The sequence below is a fragment of the Schistocerca serialis genome, chromosome 3 (assembly GCF_023864345.2).
Source record: "Schistocerca serialis cubense isolate TAMUIC-IGC-003099 chromosome 3, iqSchSeri2.2, whole genome shotgun sequence".
NCBI lineage: Eukaryota > Metazoa > Arthropoda > Insecta > Orthoptera > Acrididae > Schistocerca > Schistocerca serialis.
In genome coordinates this window covers 993,265,108-993,281,049 of record NC_064640.1, presented here as the reverse complement: position 1 = coordinate 993,281,049, position 15,942 = coordinate 993,265,108, and the positions used below count along the sequence as shown (strand labels likewise).

The 15,942-nt window shown below is 43.3% G+C and overlaps 1 protein-coding gene across 6 annotated transcripts in view; it reads right to left on the bottom strand.

The window, feature by feature from the left end:
- Positions 1–15,942, bottom strand: part of LOC126471441 (tetratricopeptide repeat protein 39B-like) — a 318,277-nt gene that overhangs the window by 62,744 nt on the left and 239,591 nt on the right. For all 6 annotated transcript variants that reach the window (XM_050099614.1, XM_050099612.1, XM_050099617.1 and 3 more), the window contains exons 6-7: positions 7,260–7,392; positions 7,011–7,143 (exon numbers count right to left, since the gene is read on the bottom strand). In XM_050099614.1, coding sequence (XP_049955571.1) covers positions 7,011–7,143; positions 7,260–7,392 — 266 coding nt within the window. The remainder of the gene's footprint in view (positions 1–7,010; positions 7,144–7,259; positions 7,393–15,942) is intronic.

Below are 15,942 nucleotides of genomic sequence, written 5' to 3'. Positions count from 1 at the left end.
CACAACTGTGCCTCACCAAAATATTGGAAGAAAGGGACCTCTCCTCAGGTTGTGGACATACCTACAGATGATGAGCATACAGGATAGTGCAGAGCTGTGTTTCATCGCTGAATACAATGTGACACCATTCCTCAGCAGTCCATGCTTCCCATTACATTACCACTCCAAATGTAGCAATTTGTGTTGAGGTGTCAACAGCAGCCTTGGCATGGGTCAGTTATTCCCTAGTCCGATTGCTGTAATGCTGTAACGTTTGGATACAGTATTACTAGTGTCCTGCTTGACACAGTCATATCTGGGCGTAATGTTGCAAAGCAATATGAGGTGGAACAAGCATGTGAGAATTGTGGTCAGGAAGGCAAATGGCTGACTTCGGTTTACTGGGAGAATTTTAGGAAAGAATGATTCACCTGTAAAGGAGACTGCATATAGGACACTGGTGCGACCTATTCTTGAGTACTGCTCAAGTGTTTGGGATCCACACCAGGCTGGGCGGAGATGTTTTAGGAGCTCAAATTGGAATCCCTGGAAGGAAGGCAATGTTCTTCTCAATAAGGACTACTGAGAAAATTTAGAGAGCCGGCATTTGAAGCTGGCTCCTGTAAAATTCTATTGCCACCAGCATACATTGTGCATAAGAATCACGAAGGCAAGATACAAGAAATTAGGGCTCTTACGGAGGTATATAGACAGTTGATCTATTTGTGAGTGGAATGGGAAATAAAACGACAAGTAGTGGTACAGAGTACCCTCTGCCACACACCATACAGTGACTTGGAGAGTACCGATGTAGATATAGATGCTGCTTGTCTCTGACCAATGGTGCAGGATGACACAGAATATTGCAGGGAGTCATTTACTTGTTCTTGGAGGGTACGCATTGGCATGAAGGAGTTACAATATGCTTGGTGCACAACATAGTGTTGCCCTTATATTCACTGAAACAAATAAATGTGGATAAAATCTCTAAAATTGTTGCACACTCATACACTCAAACTGACCACTCAATCATTATCTCACATAAGCCAAAACAATGGGGCAAAAGTAAAAGTAGCTATACATGAGACTAAAACACAAGTAAAACAACAAAGGAGCTAAAAGAAATGCACAGGGAAGTTTCATTGGCTGACCACTTGTAAAAAAAAAGAGGGTGAGCCAGTCACCCTGTTCATGCATTAAAACCATTTCCCTAAAATCCACAAAACTTTAAAACTTGAACCATATTTATTTTAACATTACCTAAAATAGAGGACAGATCAATCAGCAAATCCGCTGTGGCCCACTAGTCAGAAAATAAAATACAGTCCAATAAAATAAAATGTGGTGCACAATGATCTGTACACCGCAAGCGCCACTCATTGAAAGGTCCTCTCGGCAGAGAAAGAAAACCCACATCGTAGGGCTGTGGTCTATGAGAAGATGAGTAAGGATGACCTCGTCCTGTCAATGTGACTAAAAGGAGGTATGCCGTGGCCATGTTGTGGGCTTTACTAGAAAGAGCTTATTGTCTGTCTCTTCCAGCCACCCATCCTCCCACCAATGCAAGACTCTGGATCTCAACATGCAGAGGGATAACACGCTGAAATAACTAAGGATCACAACACACCACCCTGGCTGCTAGACCTGCCCTTTCATTCCCCGCAATACCCACGTGCCCTGGTACCCAGCAGAAAGATAGCCTCAGCACAGAGGCTGGGTATGGGCTGGTCCTGTAAACACCTACAGTTAGCCTAAGCCCCCTCATGGTGGATAGCATCAATAATCTTCAGGCAAGATGGCCTTGCTGACCCATACACTGTGCAGTCATAGTCTAGCAATAGATGCACAAAAGCCCTATAAAACTGGAGCAGACATGCCCTGTCTGCTCCCCAAGGCCTGTGGCTAATGAACTTGACGTTATTCAGTGCCTTCAGGGTTCCAGCTAATGTCCAGCAGGTGGTAACCACAACAGTTTGGAGTAGAATGGTGTCTCTCATATGCAACTCAGGTACATCAAAAATATGATGAGAATGATTAAAATGAAACACACACACACACACACACACACACACACACACACACACACACCCCAACCACTCTCACCCCCCCCCCCCCCCTCTCTCTCTCTCTCTCTCTCTCTCTCTCTCTCTTTTTCTCTGCAGAAAACCGAAAACCTGTCTTTGTCTTTGCAGCCCACTCTGCCACATTGTAGGTTGCAACTGACAGGACACTGTTGCAGCACTGTAGGAGGAACAAGAAACAGCAAAATTGTCCACAATTAAGGAGCAAGGTAGTGGACTCCTTACCATTGACATGGTACTGTTTATGGCTATGGAAAAGAGGGTAACACTTAAAACACCGCTCTGAGGAACATCATTCTCCCACTCAAAATGATCTGACAGTGTGTCACCAACTCAGGTCCTACAAAATCACTGAGACAGGAAAGAAGATGGAGAGGTGGCCATGAAAGCCCCACTGATGCAGTTGCATGAGATTACTTTGTCTCAAAGTTGTGTTATATGCCTTGTTGATATCTAAGAATATGCCAATACAGTGATGTTTATGTAGGAAAGCCTGCTGAACAGCCAATTCTAGCAGGATCTGATTGTTGACAGTGGAACAAAATCTCTGGAATGCACACTGAGACCGGCTAAGGAGACGCCTGGTCTCTAACAACCAGACCACATGACGGATAACCATTTGCTTTACGGTCTTTCCTACACAGCTCGTTAATGCAATACTCCAATAACTACTAGGACACATGCAGTCCTTTCCTAGTTTGAGAAGATGTATCAAAATTACCTCTCCACGAGTTGGGGAAGTGACCTTCCTGCCATGTCAAATTAAAACATTTGAGAAGAATTTCCTTTGACACTGTAGGCAAATGTCGAAGCACGAAGTGCCAGATTAAGTTGTGACTGAGTGTCAAGTGTCTCAGACAGGGCAGATTCCAGCTCCCACATGGAGAAAGGGGAGTTGTAGAACTCAGAAGTGTTGGATCCCAATTCCAGCTTTTCCCTCTCTACAGTCACATGGTAGCAGCAAAATGTCAGTAGTTTTTGCAAAATACTCTGCCAGTGTCTGAGCGATGTCTCTGGGCATTGTTGGGAGACACCCTCGTTTCAGCACTGCTGCTATTGGTAAACAACTGTTTACCAGAAATCCTCTGGATGGCTTCCCATACATTCGCAGAACAGGTGGAACCATCGATACTGTCTAGGAACGCTTACCACGACCTTTTCTCGCTCTCCTAATTACACATTGAGCCTCGGATCTCACGACTCGGAAGGCTATGAGGTTGTCTGCTGTTGGGCAGCATTTAAAACATTGAAGTGCCACATGCCTGTCCCGGATTGCTGAATGGCAATCATCTGTCCACCAAGGTACAGGTTGCCTCATAAGATGACCTGAGGACTTTGGGATGGAGAAGTCATGGGCATGATGGATCACTTGTGTGATGTGGTCCACCCGTTCCTGGACACTTTCATGGTGTTCAAACACAGCCAGCTGGCTGAACAGAGTCCATTTAGTTCTGCTGACCATCCATTTCAGTGGCTTCTGTTCAACCAATCCTCCATTAAGTAGGCGGATCCACAGTGGGAAGTTGTCACTGGAATGAAGGTCATCAGTTGCTTCCCCCTGTGCTGAGCCTGCAAGGGCTCGAGTGCAGAAAGAGAGGTCAATGCTGAGGATGACACAGTAGCAACTGAGAAATAAGTGGGACTGCCTGTGTTGAGGATGCACAGCTCCTGAGGCATCGTGAAGTTCTCCAAGACTCAACCCCACGGAAAAGTATAGTTTGAGCCTCATAATACATTATGGAAATTGAAATCACCCAGTAGGAGAAATGGGCTGGGAAGTTGCTTAATAACGCCTGTGAAAGCCTCACAGTCTATTGCATCCTGTAGAGGTAGGTAAACTGAGCAGATAGCGATCTTCTGACTCACATGAACTGTGCAGCTACTGCTTGTAGGCCAGCAACCAAGGAACAGCAGAGGAGTGGTGTGTGTTATTGACAAGCATAGCAACTCCTTCCTTGGCTCTTTCCCCAGTCAAGTGATCCTTTCAATGGAGGATATAATCCCTTAGCACAGGGGCATCAGTGGCCTTGAAATGTGTTTCCTGTAAACAAAAGCACAGGGGTTGTTCCTGTGCCAGAAGTTGCAGTTCCTCCACACGATTCCTGAAATCATTCATGTTCCACTGTAGTATGGGAGCCATTTATCACAGGGGTTGAACTTTCACCCTGTCCTTCCACCGCGGCGGTGACCCCACAGTGGGTGGAGTTTGAGGCTTGGGGCAAGATGGGTGCCCCAGGTAGACTTCGTAGTCCATTTGCTCTGAAGCACTGCAACAATAGTGGAGGCAGTGCTGGATTTTTTTACCAGGCTCTGTCTTTGGACATACTGAAAAGTCCACAGTGGTGGCAACTGTTGCTTTATCTTATATTCTCGGGAGAACTATGGGCTCTGAAACAACTGCAGCTTCACATGTGCACTGACAAACACAGGTATTAGTGAAGATACTAGCAACCTACATTTGCATAGGTGCACTGGCTGTTGAAAGATACTTTTTAAGGGCTGAAGCAAATGATGTAGTGAATGTGGGAGGCTGCATGGCCTTCTAGATCTTCTTGGCCTCACCATATGGGATGCATTTTAATGTCTTTATCTCCTGTATCTTTCATTCTTCAAGGAAAACACTGCAATCCCTTCTCCAGACAGGGTGCTCCCCAGATCAATTTACACACTTCAGAGGGGAGAAGCAACTAACTCCATCACTGGCGGCCTTGCCACATTTCCCCACAAGTGGCTTCACCCTTACATCCTATGGGGATGCACCCAAAGTGCTGGCATTGAAAACCGCACACTGGGTTGGGGAATATGGCCATACACTTAGACAAAGGAAATCTGCCTTGATATGCTCTGGGAGTTTCATGCTACTGATGGTACAGTTGGAGTAATATTTTATGAGATCCCCATCCACCCTTTTCAATATATTGTGTTGCACATAAGCAATCCCTCCCTGAGCCCACTCATCCTTCAATTCATCCTTAGGAATGTTGACCAGATCTCTTATAGGTCACAACCCCTTTGCTATGTTTCAAGGTGATGTGGAGCTCTGTTCCTACAGTACACTCTCCAAAGCACTTAGCTTTCTGAAGGTTGGTGACTAGTTGGGAACTAGCAGTTTCAACCAACAGTGTTCCGTTATGCAATCACTTAACTGATTTCAGAGTACCTGCAATGCTCTACAAACCTTCACAAATATAAAAAGGTAAAACCTTATCAAAGCTGCCCTCTTTTCACTCCACAATCAAAAACACATTCTGACCAGCAACATGCATTCTGTTACTGTTGTGTCGGTAGCTGGGCCGACACCGTGAAGTTGAGATGGCTGAAAATGCACGCTAGACTAAAGCTGTAGCCGATAGGGCACGCAAGGCTAACGCAGACGGGCGTGAAGTCTGGAACATGAGAACTTATAAATGAATAAGAAGAAAAGTATGTAGATGCTTATTACTTATCTTTTTATTAGTCCTTGGAATACATCTCTCTTGAATACTTGTAAGCTATAGGCACTGATACAAATGGCGCCTTGCTAGTTCGTAGCCATTAACTTAGCTGATGGCTATTCTGTCTCTCGGCTAATGAGAGAGAAAGGCTTCGTACATCTGGTCGGTAGCTAAGTTCTCGTACAACTGGGGCGAGTGCTCTCTCGTATCACGAGACCTGCCTTGGTGGTGGCGCTAGGTCTGCGAGTACACAGTGGCGACACGCGGGTCCGACATGTACTAAATGGACCGCGGCCGATTTAAGCTACCACCTAGCAAGTGTGGTGTCTGGCGGTGACACCACAGTTACTGTATACTGAAGAACTCTGTACAATCCCTGGATCAGGATGATTGGCTATATGAGCCCTCTTCTTAGACTGGGTGTTAGTTGGGTGTTAGTACCTACCAGCAGCCCACCCTTTCTGCTCAGAAGAGAAGTAGTTAATTTCGAGGGTTCCATCTCAGTCCCATAAGCAGCTAGGGAAATAAGGGTCCATTCAGACAGAGCCTCATGTGCCTGTGTAAGGCTTATACAACTGAGGTGTGGCAATGTTCCCCGAGGTTGCCCACTATGACTGTTCCACCTCAACAGCCACGCATCTCATTGGTCCACAGCACAACTCAAGATTCAGGTTTTTTTTAGAGAGGTTTTAACCATTCTCGCGATCCAGGAGGTCAAGCCAAGATCCCCATCACCTGTGCCATACAACATGCCACTGATATGCTACACAGTGGTCACTGAAGCAGGCCCAGAGCTTGTGGTAACAGTGGACTGGCGGCGCTTACCAGTCCTGAGCTCAGGAACCCCAGGGACATCGAGCCTGTATCCAGAAAATGAATGCCGAGTCCCTGAGGGACCTTGTGATTTTCAGACATGGTTGATCACACATTGACAACAAGTATGTTTGTCCTCAAGTCCCCATACAGTCCCACATGGGCAAATGGAGACCCGTAATGAAGACCCTTTCGAACCCTGTCACTTGCTGATAATGCTGTCTCGCATGTGTACGTGACACGTATGTCCTTCACGGTCATCACTCACCATCCGATGCCATTCATGCCTTTACATATCCTGTCATACTTTTTAGCAACACGAAGGTAACATTGCCACTGTTCTATTTATCACACAGAACTTCAACTCTAATCATTTACATACACAGCAATGGTGTATTAGCATAAGAAGCTGCATTGATATCTGACCATGTCTTCAGGGTGTTTCACTTTTTTTCCCAGGCAATGTGTTAAGTAACTGATGATGACTTGACAAAAAACAATAAATAATTCATCTGTAAAACACTGTTATTTTGATATGTTAATATGATTTGAAAATATGATAATGTAGTGGGACATAACTGGTTAATTATGGCTTCTACTTTCTCTACACAGCGCAGATTCTAGTGCTATGAAAAACATATCTATTCAGCAAAATCAAGAACCATATTAAAAAGCTGTTATGTTACCAAAGATTAAGACTTACTTGTATGAGTTATAACAGGATCTTATTTTAATGCCTGCTTTGATAAAACTAACTAATGTTTCATCTTCTACAAATGTAAGCAATGACTTCAGCAGTAAAGCTTCTGCGTAACATAATTCAGCATGGACCTCTTCTGAAAATACCACAAAAGGCAGAAAATGAGTATTATAGTTTAAAATTATACACTAAAATCAAACAACACTGATAAGAACTAATTTATTAAATGAAAAATTAAGCAAAGACACACACCTGCTGTGTATAAATCATAATTAGGTTTCTTCACCATCTTTCCAATTGATTCAGTTATAGTATTCTTCCTGCGATACCTATTACACACTGCCATACACTGTTTCAACGCTTCTGATGCTTTCTCAATGTGTTGCTAGAAACAGAAAACCAATATAATTTCCACAAATCATCTACATTAACATGCCAGGTGTTATGTTTGTGGACAAAAGTGAAGGGGAATAAACTGTTCAAGATGCTGTTTGTTGAACAGTGAATGAAAGGAAACTTATATTTAGCTAATAGATGCGGCAGTAATGGAGAAGTGACAGAAACAAGCAAATAAAAAAATTAATTAGCTATAAATACAGTCACAAAGACACCATTATACTACAGCACTCTCTAAATATTGTAGCAGAACATTCAGTTTTTCTTACTTTGGCTGAACAATCAAATTCATACTTTATTTTTTATCCATCACTATTTTTATTTGGAGTAAAGCTATGCATGACAATGCCTGCATCCACACATGACAATGGGTCTGCTATTGCAAATGATGTTTATGAGGAGTAAGAATGGATGAAGAGTTACACTAACTTGGGGATAATGAAAATTTCTTTCATTATTTTTAAAATCTGGACATTACATAAGAAAATAAAAATTTTAGTACAGAATGAAATGTATTATTCAAAGGAAGAAAGAGCCATGTGGTATTATTGGCTGAGAGAACCTGAAGGGTTCTTCACCCACATAATTGAAAACGATTTCCTAGTTCTGCTCACAATGGTCTTGTTCCACATGGTGTACGAGAATTGTGTCTTAAATCTGTATGATGAGGGTAGGTGACTAATTGGTGTGTGTGTATGGTGTGGTGATGTGTTTGTTTCGTATGATAAGTGAAGAATTAAAGAGTGTGTGACACTGGATTTATTTCTCTGTAATTGACTTACATTCTAGTTTGTGGATGTTGTGCATCAGAAGCATAGTATCCTTCAATGGTCAGGATACAAATGGTTTTAATTTATAAGATTTGTTTATACAAATGATCAGTTTCAATACCATAGCCTATTGTAGTTTTAGTAGCCCCTTGAATGTACCAAGAATATTTGGTGACAGCTGGCAGGAAGCAGACATTGTTCACACTTTGTCAGTCTGGAGTGTACAGTGGTTTTATCATGACATTCTGGGAAAAAAGTCAAGAAGTGCAATTTGTCACGAACAGGTTGTCCGAGTTAAGTGAGCTGTGGTAAAGAGCCAAGTAAAAACCTTCTGCAGACTATGCAGACAACACAATTACACCTTAATTCCACATGATGGAAATTACAATTTTGAGGAGAAAGTGCACTTTCCATAAGCAATACTTTGCGTCATGCTATATTGCAGCTCCATAAAAATTCTCAACATTTACTATTTTATTTTTAGTTCAGATGGAATAAATGTAATCCTAGCTAATCACTTTTCTTCTTCTTACTATTCCAAATTACTAAAATGGACTAGCACGTTCAGCATCCCAGTAGGGAAAAAACTTTTAAACTGCTAAAAATAAAGTTCTGCAGCACCGGGCTCATATTTAAGATCAGTAACCCCACAAGCTGAATCTGTGGTGAGGGTCTACCAGATGCTATTTTTTGAGAACTGATCTGCAGAAATAGCATTTCAGAGTAGTTTTCAAATTGAGACATGTAACACAATATTTAAAGTTTATTATTTAATTGTATGAAATTTTGTTATACAATTAACAATTTAATGAAGTGATGTGATTAATAAAATGATCAGAAATGACTTTATTAAGTTATTCAAAATGATATATTAATATGAACAACAACTTTTTGAGGTAAGAAAAATTCAAGATTAATGTCCCTGCAAAAATCAGTATTTCAGCTTTAAAAATAACTTATTGTACCTTTAAACAAAAGTGCTTGTTAGGCAACTGTGATGTAACAAAAGGACTGCATCTCTCATGCAAATTTTACCTATATGTAATACAAATGCAATAATTTCCTGAATAATCAGCCTTAGAAAGTAAGTTTTAAATAATGCTAATGGCTAATTGGTTTGCACCTACATTTCAAATTGATTATGTACCTTACAAGATAAATCAGTTGTCCAAAAATGTCACTTGTTGCCTTGAAAGCTGTAAATGACTGCTACAGTGCACTACATTTGTAGAAGTACCTCAGTGTACCACAAGATATCTGTCTCGCAATAGCATTAGTGGTTTCATGTGAAAGGCATTGGTACTTCAAAATAAAATTAATAAAATGCTGATTCGAGGCAGAAACCACTGGTGCTCAAAAGATTAATTTGTATCAGCTGTCCACTGAATTCAGTCTAGTAAGCCCATATAAAATAATTGCATATATGTTATGAGAAGAATAAATTGTTACTCACCGTATCACAGAGATGTTGAGAGTCACAGACAGGCACAACAAAAAGAGTACTAAACATGTAAGCTTTTGGCCAGAAGGCCTTCTTCTGAAATAAACACACACACACACACACACACACACACACACACACACACACACACACACACACACAGATATATAGTTCAATTCACAAACTTGTGATCACTTTGTCTGGCTATCGAGACCAGACTGCGCAACTGTGAATGATGGGAGAAGCCATCTGGGTGGTGGGGGTTAAGAGGAGGCTGGAGAGCAGGGAACAGCTGGGAGATGGTAAAGTGCTGTATGCTGGGATGAAGTGGACAGAGGGTAGGGCAGTTAGGTGCAGATGAAGGGTGGAGGGAGAGGGGGTGGTTGTTCGGCAGAGAGTGGAGTGAAAAGGAGAGAAGTAAAAAGAAAGTGGGTGCACTTGTGGAAAAGAAGGGGATAGGTGGGTGAAGGACAATAACTAATGATGGTTGAGGCCAGGAGGGCTACAGGAACACAGAATATAATGCAGGGCAGGTTTCCACTTGTGCAATTCAGAAAAGCTGGTGTTGGTAGAAAGGATCCATATGGCACAGGCTGTGAAGCAGTCATTAAAATGAAGAATGTTGCATTGGACAGTATGGTCTGCAACTGGGTGGTTCCGCTGTTTCTTGGCCACAGTTTCTGGGCAGTCATTCATGTGGACAGACAGCTTACTGCTTGTCATCCCCATGTAGAAAGAATCACAGTGGTTGCAGCTTAATTTGTAGATCACATGAATAGTTTCACACGTATCCCTGCCTTTGATGAGAGTTGTGACCAAACTAGAATAGGTATTGGTGGGGGGATCTATGGAGCAGTCTTGCAGCTCTCTCTATTACAGGGACACGATCCATGAGGTAAGGAGCTGGGAAAGGGGGTTGTGTAGGGATGCACGAGGATATTGTGTAGGTTCAGTGTGAGGGGGGGGGGGGGTGGAATAACACTGTGGGAAGGTGGGGAGGGTAGTGGGGAGGACATTCTTCATTTCAGGGCACAACAAGAGGTAGTCTAAACCCTGGCAGATAATGTGATGAGGGGAATGCTTCTCTGTGGCCATATGGTGGGACTTTGGGAGGTAGTGGGTGACTGGAAAGATAAGGCACAGGAAATCTGTTTCTGTACAAGGCTGGGAGGGTAATTACGATTTGTGAAGGCCTCAGTGACACCCTTGATATATTTCGAGAGGGACTGCTCATCACTACAGCTGCAACAGCCACAGGTGGCTAGGCTGTATGGAAGGGACTTCTTGGTACGAAATGGATGGCAGCAGTTGAAGTTGATATATTGTTGGTAGTTGTTTGGTTTTATATGGACAAAAGTACTGATGTGGCCATCTTTGAGGTGGAGATCATCATCGAGGAATGTTTCTTGTTGGGCTGAGGAAGACCAGGTGAAGTGAATTGGGGAGAAGGTGTTGGGGTTCTGGAGGAAAGTGGATAGTGTCCTCACCTTCAATCCAGATCATGAAGATGTCACAAATGAATCTGAACCAGGTGAGAGATTTGGGATTCAGGGTGGTTAAGAAGGATTCCTCTAGATGGTCCATCAATAGCTTGACATAGGATGGTGCCATGCAGGTGCCCACTGCCGCACCCTGGATATGTGTGCAGGTGATGCCTTCACAGGTGAAGTAATTGAGATGAGGATGTTGTTGGTCATGGCGACGAAGAAGGAGGTTCTAGGTTCAGAATCAATCAGGCATTAGGAAAGGTAATGTTCAATAGTGGCTAGGTCATGAGCATTGGGGATGCTAGTGTAAAGGGAGGCGGCATCAACAGTGACAAGCAGGACACCACATGATAAAGAGACAGGAACTGTGGAGAGTCAGTGGTGAAAATGGTTGGTATCTTTTACGTAGGAGGGCTGGGTGTGAGTAATAGGCTAAAGGTGTTGGTCTACAAGAGCAGAGATTCTTTCAGTGGGGGCACAGTAACAGGCCACAACAGGGTGTCCTGGGAGGTTGGGTTTATGGCCTTGAGAAAGCATGTAGAATGTAGGAACAAGGATAGAGATAGACTCTGCAGAGAAGTTCTGGGATGGGATTAAGGATTTGAGGAGAGATTGGAGATCCTGCTGGATTTCTGGAATGGGTTTCTGGAAGGGTTTTAAGTGGATGAATCTGACAGCTGGTGAAGTCCTTCAGCCAGGCAATACTTAAGGCTCAAAACCACAGTTGTGGAGCCTTTGTCAGCAGATAGGATAATAAGTTCAGGATCAGATTTTAGGTGGTGGAGTGCAGTCCTTTCAGCAGATGTAAGGTTAGCTTGCAGTTTGGGGAATAATGATTAAATAAGATTCAAGGTTAAGAAATTCTAGAAAGTTAAAAGGGGGTGATCTGGGGACAGTGGGGGGGGGGGGGGGGGAGTGGATCACAGTTGCACAGTTGGAAGGAGGAGTGCACTGAGTCAGGCAGGGTTCAACATTGGTCTTAGGTTGGGTCTGTTTGGTAGGGTTGGTGGTTAAAAAGTTTTTGCACTGTAGGGATCAGGAAAAAAAGAGAGATGGCCTTTAATAAACCCAGCATGACTGATTTTGGGAGTGGGGCAAAAGGTAAGGCTTTTGCAAAAGGACTTTTACTTCTGTGGGGTTAAGGCTTGGGCAAAAGGTTCACAATTGAGTTTCGGGTCTGTTTAGGTTCTGGTTTCTTTATGTTGGTGAGAGTTATGGACTGCCCAAATCTGAACAGGTGGAGGTCATTGTTGAAGGAAGGATTGCAGCCAGAGATAGGTAATTTGGTGGCAAGGCCATTTGGGGCGACTATGAGCCAAACAACAACATAGGAACAGTATATGGGACTGAGTGCTGGCTAGGGATAAGAAAACTTTTCGGTATTTGTGCAAATGGAAGGAGCAAGGATCCATGGTTGAGGACAAAAACGTGTAAAAATACATAAATAATATAAAAATACATGAGAAAAAAATGTACAAAAATATGTGGGAAAAATAAAAAAAAAGCAGAACAGATTAAATATGGGGACACAAGATAAACCTGTGGGAGTAGAAGTATAGGGAAAGGCAAAAATGAACTGAAATCGACATGATAACACAATGAGGTCAAAGACTAAATAAAAAGATTGTAATGTGGACTGCACGTACGTGGGCGGATATGAATGAAGAAGAGGGACAGCAGAAGTGTCTACATCAGGTTAGATTAATGAGCGTGAACTGAAATAAAACAGGAGGTAGAATGGGGGTGTGGGGAGGGGTTGGTAGCCATCTTCCTCAATGTTAACATCTACCTCAAAGATGGCTATATCAGTACCTTTGTCCATAAGAAACCTACAAAATACCAGCAATACCTCCACTCTGACAGCTGCCACTCATTCCATACCCAGACGTCCCTTCCATACAGCCTAGCCACCTATGGCCATCGCATCTGTAGTGATGAGCAGCCCCTCTCAAAATATACCAAGAGTCGCACTGAGGCCTTTGGAGTCCATAATTACCCTCCCAGAAAGAGATCTCCCATGTCTTAACTCTCCAGCCACCCACCACCTCCCAAGGTCCCACCATCCAGCCACAGAGGAGCATTCCCCTCATGACTCAGTACCACCAAAGACAGAAGCAACTGAATCACATTCTCTGCCAGGCTTTTGACTACATTTCATCATACCCTGAAATGAGGAATGTCCTACACACTATCCTGCCCCCCCCCCCCTACAGTGGTATTCTGCCACCCACTGAATCTATAAAAGTCTCTCATCCATCCCTACACAACCCCTGCTCCCAAAACCTTACCTCATGTCTAATATCCCTGTAATAGACAAAGATGCAAGAGCTGTCCCATACATTCTCCCATGACCTCCTACTCCAGTCCAGTCACAAGCATCACCTATCCCATCAAAGGCAGAGCTACCTGTGAAACCAGTCATGTGATCTACAATCATGCCCAGAAAGAAACAACACCTTCAATGACTAGAGAGAGGATGTTCATATTTACGGGACATGTACATTAGTATGTTCTACAGAAATGATTAGCATTTCAGTCACCTTGGTTCAGCATGTGTCCTGTTGCTGAGTACGCACTGGATCCCCCATGGGCCCTGATAACTTGTTCCGTGCATGATGGCATTGATGAGTATAGGGTGTGAATGGCATCCTGTGGTATAGCCATCCATGCTGCATTACATGGTTACAAAGTTCATCTGTGGTGGTTGGCATTGGGTTACAGTGCTGCACTGATCATTTCACCATATCCCAAACATTTCTGATTCATGACAAGTCTGGTGATCTGGCAGGCCAGGGCAAAAGGCTGACACCTTGTGACACCAAGAAGGCATGTGTTTGTGCATCAAATGTGGCCATGCACTGTATTGTTGAAAAATGGTGTCTGTGGTGTTGTGCAGAAATAGTCTGGCTAAGGGTTGCAAGATGTCATTCACTTAAACCATACTGGTCATAGTACCCAGCACATGCACCAACTGTGATTTGTGATTGTACCCAACAGAACCCCACATCAAAAGGCCTTTAGTTGGCACTGTATGTCTTGTGTGAATGAAGTCACTATGATGCTGTTCCCTGTCTGTGGTGAACCAAAATGTGGCCATCAGTGGTGAACCAAAATGTGGCAATCATTTTCACACCAAAATAACTTGGATTTCTCCTATTTGATGCCATTCCTGTGCCCAGCAATATCATTCCATCCACCACTGCTGTCTAGCACGTTTGTCCATATTCGTCAAAGGTAGATGGAGAAGTGGAGAGTGCGCATGTAACTCGTGCTATGATAGACGGCAACAGACTGTCACCCCTGATAGTGTATGATGTATTACACTGTTCCATTGTTACACCAGAGCTGGGGAGGATGTAGATCTGTCTCACAATGCCATTCGGATGAGATGTCGACCTTGTCAGTGGGTGGTGCGACCTGACCCATCCCTGTCACGTTTTACAGTCTTCCGTCAGCCTCGAGCATGCGGGCCGATGCGGTTCAAATGCTAATCATTTCTGCAGAATATACTAATGTACATGACCTGTGAATATGAACATCTTATCTCTAGTCATTCAAGGTGTCCTGTTTTTTCTTAACTTAAGTGTACACGCTAAGCTGCAACCACTGCGCTTCGTTCTATGTGGGCATAACAACCAACAAACTGTCTATCCCCATGAATGGCCACTGACAAACTGGCTAATAAACAGCTGGATCATGCAGTTGCTGGGCATACTGCCCAATACAATGTTCTTCATTTTAATGAATGCCGCACAGCCTGTGCCATACGGATTCTTTCTACTGATGCCAGTTCTTCTGAATTGTGCAATATATCCTACATTTCCATAACCCTCCTGGCCTCAACCTTCGTTAGTCATTGTCCTTCACCCACCTACCCCCTTCCCCATTCCCATTCCACAGCCTTCTATTCCATAAGTGCACCCACAGTCCTTTTACTTCTCTCGTTTTCTACTCGCCCCTCCCCGTGCCCCCAACACCCACTTTCCATCTAACCTACTGACTGCACCTAGCTGCCCTACCCTCTCTCCACCTCATCCCTGCATACAGCACTTTAACTGTCCCCCCACCCATACGCTGCTCTTCCTCTCCCTCCCCTTCCCCTTCGTGCCCCTACCTCCTCTTTACCCCCACCACCCATATTGATTCTCCCATAATGCGCAGTTGCTCGCAGTCTGGACTTGGCAGCCAGACACAGAGGTCACGTCTGTGAGAGCTGTGTTTGCATGAATGTGTGACTTTACATTGTCTACTTCAGAAGAAAGCCTTCTGGCCAAAAGATAACATTTTTAGTACTCTTTTTGTTGTGCCTGTCTGTGACTCAACACCTTCGCTTTATGGCGAGTAGCAATCTATCATTTTCATACTATTGTCATTATTCCATCTTGTATTTTCTATTGTTGATTTTGCTTGTATGTTATTAATAATAATAAGGGATCTTGTGCCATGGCATTAAAACAAAGACTGTTTTATTTTAAATTTTGTGGTGTGGGTCCTTAGGCTGCAGCCTAGATAGCTCGCGCATGAATGTGGGCCTGGGTATCACCCTCGTGACTCATTTACCTTCTATATCTACATTTACATCTACATCTATTTGGATCCTATACAAATCACACTTCAGTGGCTGGCAGAGGGTTCATCAAACCACCTTCACAATAATTATCTATTATTCCAATCTCAAACAGTGTGCAGAGAAAATGAACACCTATATATTTCTGTGCGAGCTCTGATTTACCTTATTTTGTTATGATCATCATTTCTCCTTATGTAGGCCAGCATCAACAAAATATTTTCGTATACAGAGCAGAAAGTTGGAGAGATTGAAATTTGATGAGAAGATTCCA